Source organism: Podarcis raffonei, chromosome 8 (assembly GCF_027172205.1).
Source record: "Podarcis raffonei isolate rPodRaf1 chromosome 8, rPodRaf1.pri, whole genome shotgun sequence".
Lineage (NCBI taxonomy): Eukaryota > Metazoa > Chordata > Lepidosauria > Squamata > Lacertidae > Podarcis > Podarcis raffonei.
The window spans coordinates 15,990,772-16,004,949 of record NC_070609.1 but is presented as its reverse complement, the minus strand read 5'-3'; the positions used below and the strand labels follow the sequence as shown (position 1 = coordinate 16,004,949).

Sequence of the window (14,178 nt, the reverse complement as noted above, 5' to 3'; positions counted from 1 at the left end):
TTTGCCCTCGGGTGGGAAAAATATTGCTCCCGGGAAAGGGAAAATGGGAGTCAACAGACACTCAAGGAATAGTTTCAGAGAAAAGGCTTTATTTCTACCATCCATGAACTGGTAGAAGGAGCAAGTGTGATAACTCACAAAAAGCATGCACGAGTTCACAGTCATGTGCACAAAGTATATATTCCCCTTCCAGTTCCCTCCCCTTTCTCCTCCCTCAGGAGTCCTGCCCCATGTTGTGTTTCCTGAGAATGTACAGAAAGCTCCTGTCTTGGGAAAGGGGGGTGAGAAGCCAAGGGGTTGAGGAGCCCTGGTGCTTCAGCATGTCCAAAGATGTTGCAACTAGAATGAGATAAAAGTCAGTTCTCAGGCCTCCTCTGACAGAGTCTATTCATTCCCTTTTTGAAGCCTTCTCGTACTGATAAAAAGTAACGGTTTGCCCTTGCCACAGCATGTTGTGAGAAAAGCAGAGAAGAGCAGAGAAAAGCTGTTCTGGATTTTTAGAAGACAAAAGGAATTTTGGACAGTTTTGAGGCCTGGTGGTGGGGGTGACTTCGGGCCTAGGTGGGGTCACCTGTCCTCACCTTCCTTCAAACTGAGATGAGAAACTGGATTTCTGCTTCGTAGAAATCAAGCTTACATTTCTCCCTCTTTTAGTGTCTGCTTTGCTGACACTAATGCAGCAGCTCCTCTTTTCTGCCTTGGTTTGAGGAAGAGGGTCATCTCTCAAAGGGAGACATTCTGGGTTAGGTGGCCGGGGAGAGTTGCCTGAACCACAGAGGCTAGAAATTATTTTAGTTAAAAGTTCGAGATTAATAAAGTTAAGGACTTGCAACCATTTTGAACTTTTTGTTATGGCATTCTTTAAAACATGAGTCTCTCTTCTTCGTTCAGTCTGAGGATAGTAGAGCCTACAGACAATTTAGGCTAGGAGGGATTTTGTGAACTTTTGCATGTGTGGTTTTGCTTTTTTGGTTAAAACACACTAGAACATAATGGTCATGGCCCACTGCAGCAGCTCAGGAAGATGCAGGGCTGGTGGTTGACACTTTATTGGCCAGAGAAACACTGAGAGCAGCTCCCACAGGGCGACTTCTTCTGCACGGAAGCCGCTGCTGCTCACTCCTCTTCAAGCCCCTCCTGGTACTAGGAGATGGTGGAGCAGGGGAAGGTGGGGAGTCAACTGGCCCATCCCTTGGCTGAACACTTTCTTCTTCCTCCACCTAATCCTGCCCCAACTCTTCTTCTTCTTCCTTCTCCTGGTCTGGCTCCCATAAACCAGTGGCTCCCTTTCCTGGGTCAGCCTCCTGGCCCCCTGTCTCCACCACATTCACAATCCCCGACATCTATTCTCTGAGGAAGAATCAACCCAAGACGTTTTGTTGCCTGAGGTGGACAAGATGGCTGCTGCCCCTCCCTCCATTCCATGAGCAGAAAGCAACTGGATCAGCCATGGAATGACTTTAGAACACTGGCAATGGAGCCCTGCCCTCTCCTCACGTGAGGGAAATGGCCTTGGGGGACTTAGGCAGACTGTTTCCAAAGGGTTAGTGTTATGTACTGAAGTTCTCACCCTGGGCCAGCAGGGGGATACTGTAGATAGTTTTCACTCAGGTCCACATCAGTTATTTTAGGCGGGAAACCCTGGGTTGTTGTTGCTACAATGTTGACAGCCGGCTGCCTATAAAAGCAGGCCGGCTGAGCTGTTTGCTGTTCAGTTCTGTCCAGCTTACAAGTAAAGAGCTGCTCTGGAGAAATCGCTGTGTCGTCTGCTATGTTCGCCCACAACTTAACACTGGCGACGAGGATGGGATCGATGGACATCAGAGCACAGCCAGATGCAGCCACCTCTGAGCAGAGCCCCCAGCATGAGGAAATTTGAAGGACTGGCTGCTTCAGCCGGGCTTGTTTCACGTTCTGTCACAGGGTGTTGCCATTTTCTTGGCCTAGTCCAACAGGACCAGCTCTTCTATTAGCCAGTGTGAAGCAACTGCCTCAGGTTGCAGATGCTGAGGGTGTGCGTATTGGGGGAAGCTCAGTGGTGGCGGCTATCCCTAACCGTTCCTCTTGAGGATCCCTGCTAGCCAGTCTCATCTTTTAAGATGCCATGAGACCCTTTGCATATGCTTCAAGATTTCTCTGGTGAAAATAGGGACGTCCCATTCCATAATGATAATTTAACTATTTATAACCCCACACATTTTAGTGGGTTGCCCCAGCCACCCTGGGCAGCTACCAACAAGTATAAAAATAATAATAAAATATTAAACATTTTAAAATAACTGTTATGTACTGAAGTTCTCACCCTGGGCCAGCAGGGGGATACTGTAGATAGTTATGCAAATGCAGGGTCGAAAGTGACGTTCAGTAATTGGATAGTTTTACATTGTTCTGGAGCTCTATATAAGCAGGCTGACTGAGCTCCTCAGTTCAGTTCTGTTCTGGCATCTGAATAAAGAAGATCTGTTTGAAGAATTGCTGTGTCGTCTGATATGTTCACCCACAACTTAACACTGGCGACGAGGATGGGATCGATGGACATCAGAGCACAGCCAGATGCAGCCACCCTCTGAGAAGAGCTGAATCACTGAACTGAATCACTGAGCGAAATCACTGAACAGAACCAATTCAGAGCTGACTGTTCTGGCTAGAGCACGGTGTTCCATCCATCGCGCTTCACGCCTGCATCGGAATCATGACTTCACTTGTGCCTCTACCGCTGTTTGCGCCAGCCTCTGAATCATGGGACTCCTACCTCGCTCGGTTCGACTGCTACCTCCAAGCCAACGAGCTGACGCAAGTATCACAGGAGCGTAAGCGGGGCCTATTCCTCAGCCTCTGTGGGCCTGAGGTGTTTGAGACGGCCCGAGCATTGGTTGCGCCTGAAGCAGTCCAGGAAACACCGTGGGACACGATCCAAGAGAAGCTCCGCAACCACTACGCACCAAAGCCGTCCAAGATTGCTGCCCGCCATGCGTTCTACCACCGGAACCAGGCAGAGGGGGAGTCAATCAACAACTACACCACCGCCCTGCGACAGGCTGCAATGCACTGCGAGTTCCGAGACTTAGACGATGCCCTGGTGGATCGAATCGTCTGCGGGGTCCAGGACATCCATCTGCAACGGCGTCTCCTCGCCAAGCCAGACCTCACGCTACAGAAAGCCATTGAGGAGGCTGTGGCCTCGGAAGCTGCTGAACGCTTCGCCCAGGAGATCCGTAAGTCCAGCAGCCTGCGTCTTGCTAGGAAGCCAGTTCCAGTGCATCATGAAGAGGCCAGCAGTGATGAGGCATCCTCCAGTGAAGACGATGACGTGCACCAGACAAAGCGGGAGCGCAGGAAGTTCCAACAGAAGTCCAAGCGCCAACCGGAATGTGCCGGCTGCGGAGGCAACCATTCCCGTGCCAAGTGTCGATTCAGAGACGCCATCTGTAGGAAGTGTTCCAGAAGGGGCCACATCGCTAAGGTCTGCCGATCTCCTTTAGCCTTGATCCACAAGTCGCCCCCATCAAACTAAAGCCACGCCAGGTTCCCTCTGCTCTCAAGGCTAAGGTGGATGAACAACTGGACAAGCTCATCACCCAAGGAGTTTTGGAGCCGGTTGACCATGCCAAGTGGGAAACCCCCATCGTCACGCCTGTCAAGCCAGACGGATCGGTGAGAATCTGTGCTGACTACAAGTGCACGATCAACAAGGCACTTCAGCAGCACGCCTATCCGGTTCCTGTTGTCCAACACCTGCTGCATTCCCTGGGTGAGGGTAAGGTCTTTGCTAAGCTGGACCTTGCCCAAGCCTATCAACAACTGCCCGTCGATGATGCCACTGCTGAAGCCCAGACAATCGTCACCCACCGAGGGGCATTCTGTTGCCGCCGGTTGCAGTTTGGGGTGAGTGTGGCTCCTGGCATCTTCCAAAGCCTTATGGAGCATCTCCTGCAAGGGCTTCCGGGCGTGGTACCATATTTTGATGACGTCTTGGTGTCCGCAGACTCACACCAGCAGCTGTTCGAGCGCCTCCGTGCCGTGCTGACCAGGTTCCAAGAGGCCGGGCTCAAGGTAAAGAGGGAGAAGTGCCAGATCGCCGTTCCACAGGTAGAGTTCCTGGCCTATCTTATCGACGCCTCCGGCCTTCACCCAACCACATCCAAGATCTGCGCTATCCAGCAGGCCCCCATCCCAAAGAACAAGACGGAGTTGCAGGCGTTCCTGGGGCTGCTGAACTTTTATAACATGTTCCTGCCCCACAAAGCCACGGTGGCTGAGCCTCTTCACCGACTCCTCAGCACAAAGACGCCTTGGGCCTGGGGTCATCGGGAGACGGCGGCCTTCAACGCGGTCAAGGCTCTCCTTTCATCAGACAGTGTGCTGGTACAGTACAGTGAATCCAGGCAGCTGGTCCTTGCCTGCGACGCCTCACCTTTTGGCATCGGCGCTGTCCTTAGTCACCGTTTTCCAGACGGAAGAGAAGCACCGCTCGCCTACTTTTCCAGGACGCTATCTCCGACGGAACGGAATTACAGCCAGCTCGACAAGGAGGCACTGGCACTTGTGGCTGGAGTGAAGAGGTTCCATGAATACCTCTATGGCAGGACTTTTGACCTCATCACTGACCACAAGCCACTCCTGGGCCTCCTCGCCGGTGATCGTCCAACTCCACCGGTCCTCTCGCCACACATGCTGCGATGGACTGTTTTCCTGGCTGCCTACCACTACCGGCTCGTCCATCGCCCAGGGAAATCGATGGGCCATGCCGACGCCCTCAACTGTTGCCCTCTTCCAGCGTTTGTGGAAGACCCGGCTCCAGCTTCATCGCTCCTCCTGATTGAGGATCTTCCGGCAGCGCCTGTATCGGCTGCCACTGTGGCCTCTGCATCTGCCCAGGATCGCACCATCAGCCGGGTGCTCAACTGGGTGTGGAGGGGGTGGCCACAAGGGCCTTTTGCATCGGAGTTCCAGCCCTTCGCAACCAGACAACATGAACTCTCGGCTCATCGCGGCTGTCTGCTGTGGGGAGACCGCTTCGTGATTCCCCAGGGACTCTGTCAGCGCGTCCTGGAGGCTCTGCACGTTGGCCACCCGGGAATCACCAAAATGAAGGCGTTGGCTCGGTGTTACGTCTGGTGGCCTAACATGGACGATGCCATCACTGCCTGGGTGTCCGCCTGTCAAGCGTGCCAAGAGTCAAGGCCTGCACCCCCGGCAGCTAAGGGACACACCTGGGAGACGCCCAAGACACCCTGGTCGAGGGTGCACATCGATCTGGCCGGCCCCTTTCACGGCCGGACCTTTATGGTAGTGGTGGACGCCTATTCCAAATGGCTGGAGGTGTCCCTGATGCCCTCCACCACTACCGAGGCCGTCATCCGGGTGCTGCAAGGCCTGTTTGCGACGCATGGGTGTCCTGATGTCCTTGTCTCCGACAACGGACCGCAGTTCACGTCAGGCACTTTTGAGCGGTATCTTTTGGGACTGGGCATCCGCCATGCCCTCACGGCACCCTTTCATCCATCCAGCAACGGGCAAGCAGAGAGAATGGTGCGCTCGGCAAAAGAGGCACTGGCGCGCCTGGACCGGGGAGACTGGCACGAGCGGGTCGCCGAATACTTGTTCGTGCAACACATCACCCCTCATGCTGCCACAGGGCGGAGTCCTGCTGAACTGCTTATGGGCCGCCGCCTCAGGTCACCGCTCGACCGGCTGCACCCGGACTTTGCCATGGCCGAACCCCCAGGCTGTGCCAACGCGCCACGGTCATTTGTTCCAGGAAACCAGGTCTTTGCCCGGAACTATGTGGGGGACATTCCTTGGGTGCCAGCCACAGTAGTGGGAGTCACTGGACCTCGCTCGTACCAGGTGGCACTCGAAGATGGACGCTTGTGGCGCCGGCACATAGACCAGCTTAGGCGCAGGGTTGGGGACTTGGACACTACCGTGGTGCCCCCAACTGCGCTTGTGGCTCCAGAAGAGACACTTACAGATGGCGAGGCTCCACCTACACCTCCCTCACAAACTGCCAGCGTGGAGCCAAACCAAGCCGCTTCAGAGGGTCTGCCAGACTTACCACAGACTCAGACCACTCCACTTGCGGAGGCTCCACCCACAGCAGCGGATCCAGGGGATTTGGTTTCAACGCCACCTAGGGTCGCACCACAGCCTCAGCAAGAATTGTGTGGCCCTCCGGACTTGGCTACCAGTCCCCGGCGGTCTGGCAGAGTTTCCAAGCGCCCAACTTATTTAAAGGACTATGTTGTTGGACATGTATCACTGTTGGCCTAAGTATGTGAAATGTAACCGATATGCTTTTGTGCCTAATTGAACCATTACGTGTAGTGCTGTATATAAGGAAACCATTACGATTGTAACTAACGCCTTATCTCGGTGGGGAGGGGTGTTATGTACTGAAGTTCTCACCCTGGGCCAGCAGGGGGATACTGTAGATAGTTTTCACTCAGGTCCACGTCAGTTATTTTAGGCGGGAAACCCTGGGTTGTTGTTGCTACAATGTTGACAGCCGGCTGCCTATAAAAGCAGGCCGGCTGAGCTGTTTGCTGTTCAGTTCTGTCCAGCTTACAAGTAAAGAGCTGCTCTGGAGAAATCGCTGTGTCGTCTGCTATGTTTGCCCACAACTTAACAGTTAGCCATGTCAGTTTGTTGAAGCAAAAACAGCAAAGGCAGACCCTCCAAGTGTTCCTATTTTCCAAGGACATCCCTGATTTAGAGAAGCCGTCCTAGTTTCTGATTTGATCCTGGAACGTCCCACTTTTCCTTAGGATGTCCCTATTTTCATTGGAGAAATGTTGAAGGGTCTGGAGTTCTCTGATCCCTAAGCCGCCTGAAGGCAATCTTGTATGGGGAAGTTATTTTAAAATGTTTAATGTTTTATTATTATTTTATATTTGTTGGTAGCTGCCCAGAGTGGCTAGGGCAACCCAGTCAAATGTGTGGGGCTAAAAATAGTAAAATTATTATTATGGAATGGGACGTCCCTGTTTTCACCGGAGAAATTTGGAGGGTATGCAAAGGGTCTCATGGCATCTGAAAAGAGGAGAGTGGCTAGTGGGGATCCTCAAGGGCAATGGTTAGGGATAGCCGCCACCACTGGGCTTCCTCCAATACGCACACTCTCAGCATCTGCTACCTGAGGCAGCTGCTTCACACTGGCTAATAGTAGAGCTGGCCCTGTTGGGCTAGACCAAGAAAATGGCAACACCCGGTGACAGAACATGGAACAAGCCTTGCTGAAGATAAAATAGAGGTTGGGTGGCTTTGTGGAGCCCCCTGCTCAAGCAGCCAGTCCTTCAAATTTCCTCATGCTGGGGGTAGCACTAACATTGATCTATGGGCCTGATCTATCCAGACCGAAATGAATTTGTGTGAAGGCCAGGGCTGAAGAGTTAGGGAGTGAATGCCACATGAAATGCCATTCCCTCCTGAAACAGGTTGCATTATTTTGACCCCCCACAATGAAACAAATGGTTGAAACTCCCGATTGTCAACCACGAATAGAGTGGTAAATTGTGGGAGGGGTGGTTTAGTTCTGTCCAAAGCAGGTAATGCTTCAGAGGTTTTGGCTCTAGCCAGTATGGCCAATGAAGCCCAAAACATCTGGAAGGCATCAGTTTGAGGAAGGCTGTAGGGTTCTTCCAGATGTCCTTTTTATTGAGCATTAATATCTGAGCTCATATCGGGGTGATTATACATGATCCCACTTTCAATACTGTCAGCGCTGCCCAAGGTCCCAGCTCACACAAGACCAACGCTGCTTCTTCCTCAAGTAAAAAAGTCTTTATTGAAGTTCAGTTTCATTTCCAGACGCGCAGCGCGCAACGCTACGTCTATACCTTAGACCGTCGAAGTTCCATCTGAATCTCCTCCCCCCTGACACCAGTTTAAGATTCTAGCCTTACTCCACCTCTTCCTCTGTTCCTTCCTTCTCTGGGTCCGCCTGCTAGTCGAAGTCTCAGCCCTCCTAGACTCCTCTGACGCTGAGTCCCCTGACTCTTCCCCCTCCCTCCTTCGGGCTTTCGGACCTGGCTCCCAATCCGGGTTTTCTGCTGTCCCACGCTCCTCCACATTTGAACTTGGCGCGCGCAGCCTCCCACTTTCCTTCTGACCGTTACACTTGTGTCACTGCTCCCTCTTTCGGGGAGGCTAGCTGGACCTGGCCTTCCCTCCGTTTCCCCACTTCCCGATGGGGGCGTGGTTACCCCTGACTCATCTTCTCTCCCCGCTGGAGGAGAAGCTGGTCCTGACTCATGTGACTCTTCCCCCCCACTGTGCTCTGGTGGGGGAACTCGTCCTGATCCTCCGCTGCTCCCTTGGGAGTCCCCTCTGGTCCCTTGTTTATGGAGCGTCCCCCCTGGGACCCCCCTCGCCCTTACCATAGGCGCCCCCTTCTGGGAATCTTCTGATTCGCTGGAGAAGCTCATGGAATCTCTCGGGTCACTGTCATATTCCCCTATGCTCCCCTCTGATTCCTCTCCTCCGCTCTCTATTTGCTCTCTCCCCTGCTCTTCTGCTCCTGAGCCTCTGACAAATACCCTTTGCATCTGCAAATGTTTTGGGATGGTCATACTGCTTCATTAGCAATAGGCATGGGTCCATAGTTTTCTGCTAAAGCCCTGCAACTTTTTCATAGCACAAATGTTCATGGGTGTGTGTGTGTTGCCCACTTTTGTCACACTACAGAGCAAGAGTGACCTTCCAGATGGCAAAAATAACCGAGTGACATTGGGGAAGTGTTGCAGAACTCTTAATAGAGTGGAATGGTATCTGGATGGCCCACTATAAACACCCCCCCACTCATGCATTATTACTTTGTCAATGACATGTTGTCTCAAGGCAAATCTAAAAAAATGTAGTATAAACATTGACAACTGGGAAAAACTGGCCTGCGAGCGCTCCAGCCTTTACCAAAAATGCCATGGGCTTTGAAGACACTCGAACTCAGGACGCAAAGGAGAAACGTGCTAAGAGGAAGGCATGCTTGGCAAATCCACACCGTGATCAACACCCGCCCGCAAACCAATGTCCCCACTGTGGAAGGACGTGTGGATCCAGAACTGGCCTCCACAGTCACTTATGGACTCACTGGTAAAACCATGTTTATGGAAGACAACCGTACTCAGCTACGAGTGGCCGCCAAAGAAGGAGGGGTGTGTGTCTAGATAATTCACAATATTTCTCATTTATGAGACTTTCATGGAAAACTGAAAGCTGATTAGTAAGGGTGGCCAGGAGATTAATTTAACCAATTAGTTTATTTCATGAAAACTTATACAACACTTGATTCTAATAAAACCTCAAAGTGGTTTGCAAAGACATAAAACAATAAAGCCAGGAAACAATTACAGTCATGCTTTAAGATATGCAAGAGTTAAAATACTAGAACAGACTAAAATTACCTCAACTTCCTATTTAACAAATGTGGAGGCTCCTGTCTTGCTGTATGCACTCCTTCAGTTTGAGTGTGTATGAGGGAAAGAACATTCTGAAAGAGATGTTGCATGGGACTTGTGATACAGAGCTAACTCTTGTTCCTAAAAAAAAAAGCAAATGCAGCATATATATATATATATATAGAGAGAGAGAGAGAGAGAGAGAGAGAGGAGAGAAAGAGAATGCTATATATAAAGAGATACTATATATCAAGCACTTAGTCATCATAGTGCATCTTTTTGCTGCTAAATGGACTTTTTCCCCTCTGCCTCAAGAGCTTTGGACAGAACCCTCTGGGTATCATCAGCAGCACCCGATATGCATTTCTGCAGCATGAAGTAGGTGCGAAGAAGCGAAATCCCTCCCGACAGAAGAAAGCCAAAGATGGGGAAATGCTCCCAGTGGTGATATTCATAAGCCATCACTGAGAGTCCCACCAAGTCTGGCAGCACCCATAAAATGGCAGAGAACATTCCCAGGGACTGCATTGCTGCTTTAAGGGCTGTGCTTGTCTTTCCAACACACTGGGCCAGAGCTGCAAGGGATGGATCGTCCAGGCCAAAGTCTAGGAAGCACCAGGAGCGGAACTTACTAAACAGAAATATGGGGAGAAGGAAGGGAACTGGGCTTCCAAAAGCGACCAGCAGAACAAGCCTTCTGATCCAAATCTTCCCCTCCACAGTGGTTTTCTTTTTCTCTAAGATAGGCAGGCAGATGCTAGGGAAGCGGAGCAGAAAGGCTTGCCTCTTCAGCCGCAAGAGATCGTTCTTCAGCGTTTCCTGCAGGAGGGGGAAGTCAAAGCGGTCGGCTTCCCAGTTGGAGACGATGAAGACTTGTGGGTCCCTCACTCCTTCTCTTACCAAGCACTCTTTGCAGTCCTCCTGGATGTGCAAGAGGACCTTCTTCTCATTGTAGTCAGATGGCCGTTGCCTCTTGGCGGCCGACAGGTCCAGGTCTGCTTTGGTGCGCACAAAATAGAAGCTCTTGCCCATATCTTGGATCTCACGGACCAGGTCAGAATGGGTGGAGCGGAAGCGCTGCGAGCCGACGATGACGAAGAAATCAAAGTGATTCAAATCAACCTTCTTCTCAAATTTGTCCTCTCCAAAGGTTGGCGTTCCCCTTCCGGGGTGGTCCCAAAGGATCACTTGCAGAAGTGTCGGGTGTGGGTAATCCTTGACTTGCACAGTTGTCATCTGTATGCCAGTCGCAGCAGCACGCGGGTCATCGGCCCGAAGACCCAGCATGGCATTGATGAAGGAGGACTTCCCGGAGCCGGGCTCTCCTACTACGGCAATGTTGAGAGGAGTGCTGTTGAAGAAGTGCAGTGGTTTTGCCAGCACATGCGACACAGCGCCTGCCAATTGGCCCTGAGAAATGGCTACCTCAAAGTCTTCCACCATTGTGGATCTTGGTGCGCTGCAGAGAAAGGAAGCAGGAAAATGTTAAGCGACCGGCCTAACTAGAAGCATTCATTAGTGGCATGCCCTCCATAAAATTTCCAGTGTTTGCAATATTATTATCATTTGCCATCATTCTTCCCCTGGGGGTTCCCTTGGGGGTTCCCCATCTGGTGCCTCCCCCCACTCCTCTGCATCCAGCCAGCCTATGACACAGGAGCAGAGCCCAAGAACCCTGAATATAGAGAGGGATATGAGGAAGGGGACTCTCAACATTTTAAGAAACTGCACTTCCTGATTTTTGATTTGTTTCTATTTTTTTTAGGTTGGGGAGGGAGGCTGTGCCCATTACATTGATGATGACCTTACATGTTTTTAGAAAGATGCAACAAAGTGTTACCAGCCTTAAGCGGCAGAAGAGGAGGGTCTGGTCAAAAAGATGAAGGGGTGGGGCAGTTTTATTTAAGTATGTTTTAAGAGCACATCCTACCTTTAGATACTGTATGTAAATTTTGCCCCTGCTTGCCATTTAAGTCAGAGGTTTTCTACCTTTTTGGGTCCACAGCTCCTTTGACCTCCTTTCTGCGGCACCCCAGTGGGGCTCAGGAGCCCAGTTATGTTACCCCTTTCCCACAGAGCTGGCAGCCTCTCACCCTTTTTCAAACAACACCCCCCCTTGTGAAGTCTTCCCTCAGCCTCCTCTCCTCTCCCTTCTCCTTGGGAGTCTTCTGGCAGCCACTGCTCCTACCTGTGGCCTCTGAGCTGCCACCCCCCTGCCCTCAAGAGAGGTGCCTCCTCACACTGCCCCACAGGGGCCTGGGACTTGTCTGTCCATTTTCAGCAGCAAGGGCTGGTGGTCTGGCTGGCTGGGCTCCCTCACCCACTTGCCTGCTTACTCTGAGGCCCCATTTCAGCTCCTGGAAACCAGCACCCCCTGGCCAGCCCCAGAGGCACCTTTTGCCTGGGGTGCTTGTAGCCAGGGCTGCTGCAACAAACAGATGTGCAAGAGTTTTGGAGGCAGAGACAACAGAGGGCATCAGAGGAGGAAGGGAATGAAAGAGGGACGGAGGCCAGTGTTGCCCACGGCACCCCTGACCAGCATTCAAGGCACCCCAGGGTGCCACGGCACACTGGTTGAAAACCACTGATTTAAGTAATTAATAACCTCATATGCCTAATGTGTCTGAATTCCGCCACCCACTTCCCTCCCTCCCCCAATGTGCACATTACCAGCTTTCCAAAGGAATTGTTTCTGTTCTCAGATTCGGGACAGCCTCCTCCCTCCTTCTCCCCAACCTGTGGAAGGACCAGAAACAAATTCCTCACCTCTTGACCCCTCAACAAACCTTTATTTCCCCCCCTTCTCTCCTCCCCCCCTCCGAAGAAGTCACCTGGAGGGCTGCTGAGATTTTGCGTTGGTGTTGCTGAGAGAGGAAAGGGGGGGGGAGTTGCATGAGGAAAGTGCAAAGGGGGGGGGCGAAGTGCAGAGCAGGGTCCGGCTTGTAAAGATGGCCCAGAACTGGTCTTTTCTGACCCCCGCTCCCTCCTATCTTACCTTCAGGGATGGAGAGAGTGGGATGGGAGTTCTTTTCCTTCTGATCCTGGCATCCAAGGTGAGGGAGGAGTCAGGAAACGAGCGGGAGGGGCTAATGAACGAGGTCTCCCTCTCCCTCTCTCTCTCCCTCCCTGTTCCAGGTGTGTGTTGGGTAAGCAGGTGAAGAGCAGCCTGGAAGGGAGGGCTGTGTGCACCAGTGGAGAGATCTGGGATCGCCAGGTTGGGCAGGCAAGGGAGGTGGGCTGTGAGCTCTCTCTCTCTCTCTCTCTCTCTCTCTCTCTCTCTCTCTCTCTCTCTCTCTCACACACACACACACACACACACACACACACACACAGAGAGAGAGGGAGAGGGAGAGAGGGGGGGGAGAGAGCTCTGAGACCAGAAAGTTATCCTTGTGGAACAAATCAGTATGATATGGTTTGTATGTCTGTGTATTGTTTTACACCTGAATTACATTATAAAAAACAACAACTGTCAAGTCAAATCAAAATGTCATTTTCTTTCCTGAAACGTTTTTCAAGATAAATTTAATACTGGATTTTCTGTGAAAGAGTTCATTACAAGGGGAAGTGCGTGAGGAATTGAATAGGGGGGGGGGGGTTGGAGGAGAGAGGGAAAGAAGAGCTACTTTCCCCGTGGCTAGGGGGCGCAATCTGGACGGTTCTGCCAGGGGCGCCAGATCACCTAGCTAAGGCTCTGCCTGCTTCCCCCCTCCACTCTGCCAAACCCCCAAAAGGGAAGGAGGCAGGAGGCGAGAGGAGCAGGAGGGCAGCCCCGTAGCAGCTGCAGAGGGAGACGTCGAATGAACACGCGTCACCGCTCGAAAGGGAGACCCGCGTTGATTTCAGAGCAGCTACTTACAACTCTTAGAGTAGCACCAGCTCTGCTTGCTCCCTGGTGATGGCATGTTATTAATTCCCTTTGCAGCGGGGAAGAAGGGCCGCCTTCTCCGACATCATTATTCACATGAGTAAAAATAAACGATTCTGCCGCCCCCGCCTAGCAATGAGCTCAGAGTCTCCTTTAACGCAAAGACGCTCAGAAAAAAAACAAAAAACACGGAAATCATCAGAGCCCCAGGAGAAATGCTCACCTCCTTACCTGCTGCCAGTCCGAATTTTTTGCAGTAAAGCTCAGTTCCCTCTTCGGAGGCTTTGCTTGCTGGTCTCTTAGCCTTTTCTCCGTCCAACTCTCTCTCTCTCTCCCGCTTTTATTCCCTCTCCCGCCCGATCGTCGCACTAAAAAAAGCAAAGAAGAAAGCGAAAGTACGAGCGAGGACGAGATTGCAACGCATAGCCAGAGCCGCATTCCCCGCTAGAGGGAGCTCCAAGCAGCCTGATTGACAGCAGTGCAGCTGCCTTTAAAAGGGAAGGTCCCAAAGGCTCACTCGTGAAACTTGAAGCATCCGAGATGGTTAATCCTTTACCTCTGCGGTAGTTGCCTCTGTGCCCGTCTCAGCAGCTCCCGCGTTTTCTGCACTTAAGCCCCACATGGCACTGATATCAGGGGGTTGATTTAGAAGACCCTTGGGTTCCCTTCCAGATCTGCAATTCTACGATCCTATGACTTTCCAGAGCCCGGCTCTCCTACTACTGCCGTGTAGATTGGAATCTTAGCAAAAGGACAGTAGAAATTTCAAGGGCAGCGTGAAAGGTTTTGGCACCTGCAAAGAAGCAGAACGGGTCCTATCGCTGCCTTGAGGTTTATTGCAATTAAACTGGACATAAATGCTGGGAAATAAACAGTGTTGTTCCAGCATGCTTTCTTCACAGCGTGGATGCTTGC

At 51.8% G+C, this 14,178-nt stretch overlaps 4 protein-coding genes across 7 annotated transcripts in view; 2 read left to right on the top strand and 2 right to left on the bottom strand.

The window, feature by feature from the left end:
• LOC128418426 (interferon-inducible GTPase 5-like) overlaps nucleotides 1-14,178 on the top strand; it is a 219,045-nt gene that overhangs the window by 9,789 nt on the left and 195,078 nt on the right. The gene's annotated exons all lie outside the window — the stretch shown is intronic.
• LOC128418415 (interferon-inducible GTPase 5-like) overlaps nucleotides 1-14,178 on the top strand; it is a 175,179-nt gene that overhangs the window by 65,478 nt on the left and 95,523 nt on the right. The window lies entirely within an intron of this gene.
• Nucleotides 1-14,178, bottom strand: part of LOC128418423 (interferon-inducible GTPase 5-like) — a 133,923-nt gene that overhangs the window by 100,243 nt on the left and 19,502 nt on the right. The gene's annotated exons all lie outside the window — the stretch shown is intronic.
• On the bottom strand, nucleotides 9,642-13,967 carry LOC128418420 (interferon-inducible GTPase 5-like). 2 transcript variants are annotated; one of them, XM_053398074.1, is made up of 2 exons: nucleotides 13,487-13,967; nucleotides 9,642-10,854 (listed from the first exon to the last, which is right to left on the bottom strand). In XM_053398074.1, exons 1-2 carry the CDS (start codon nucleotides 13,699-13,701, stop codon nucleotides 9,681-9,683), a joined length of 1,389 nt encoding a protein of 462 aa, XP_053254049.1. In that variant the 5' UTR covers nucleotides 13,702-13,967; the 3' UTR covers nucleotides 9,642-9,680. The 2 variants fall into 2 exon arrangements, with proteins under 2 accessions (XP_053254049.1, XP_053254050.1); XM_053398075.1 differs by having other exon boundaries at nucleotides 9,644-10,854; nucleotides 13,495-13,584.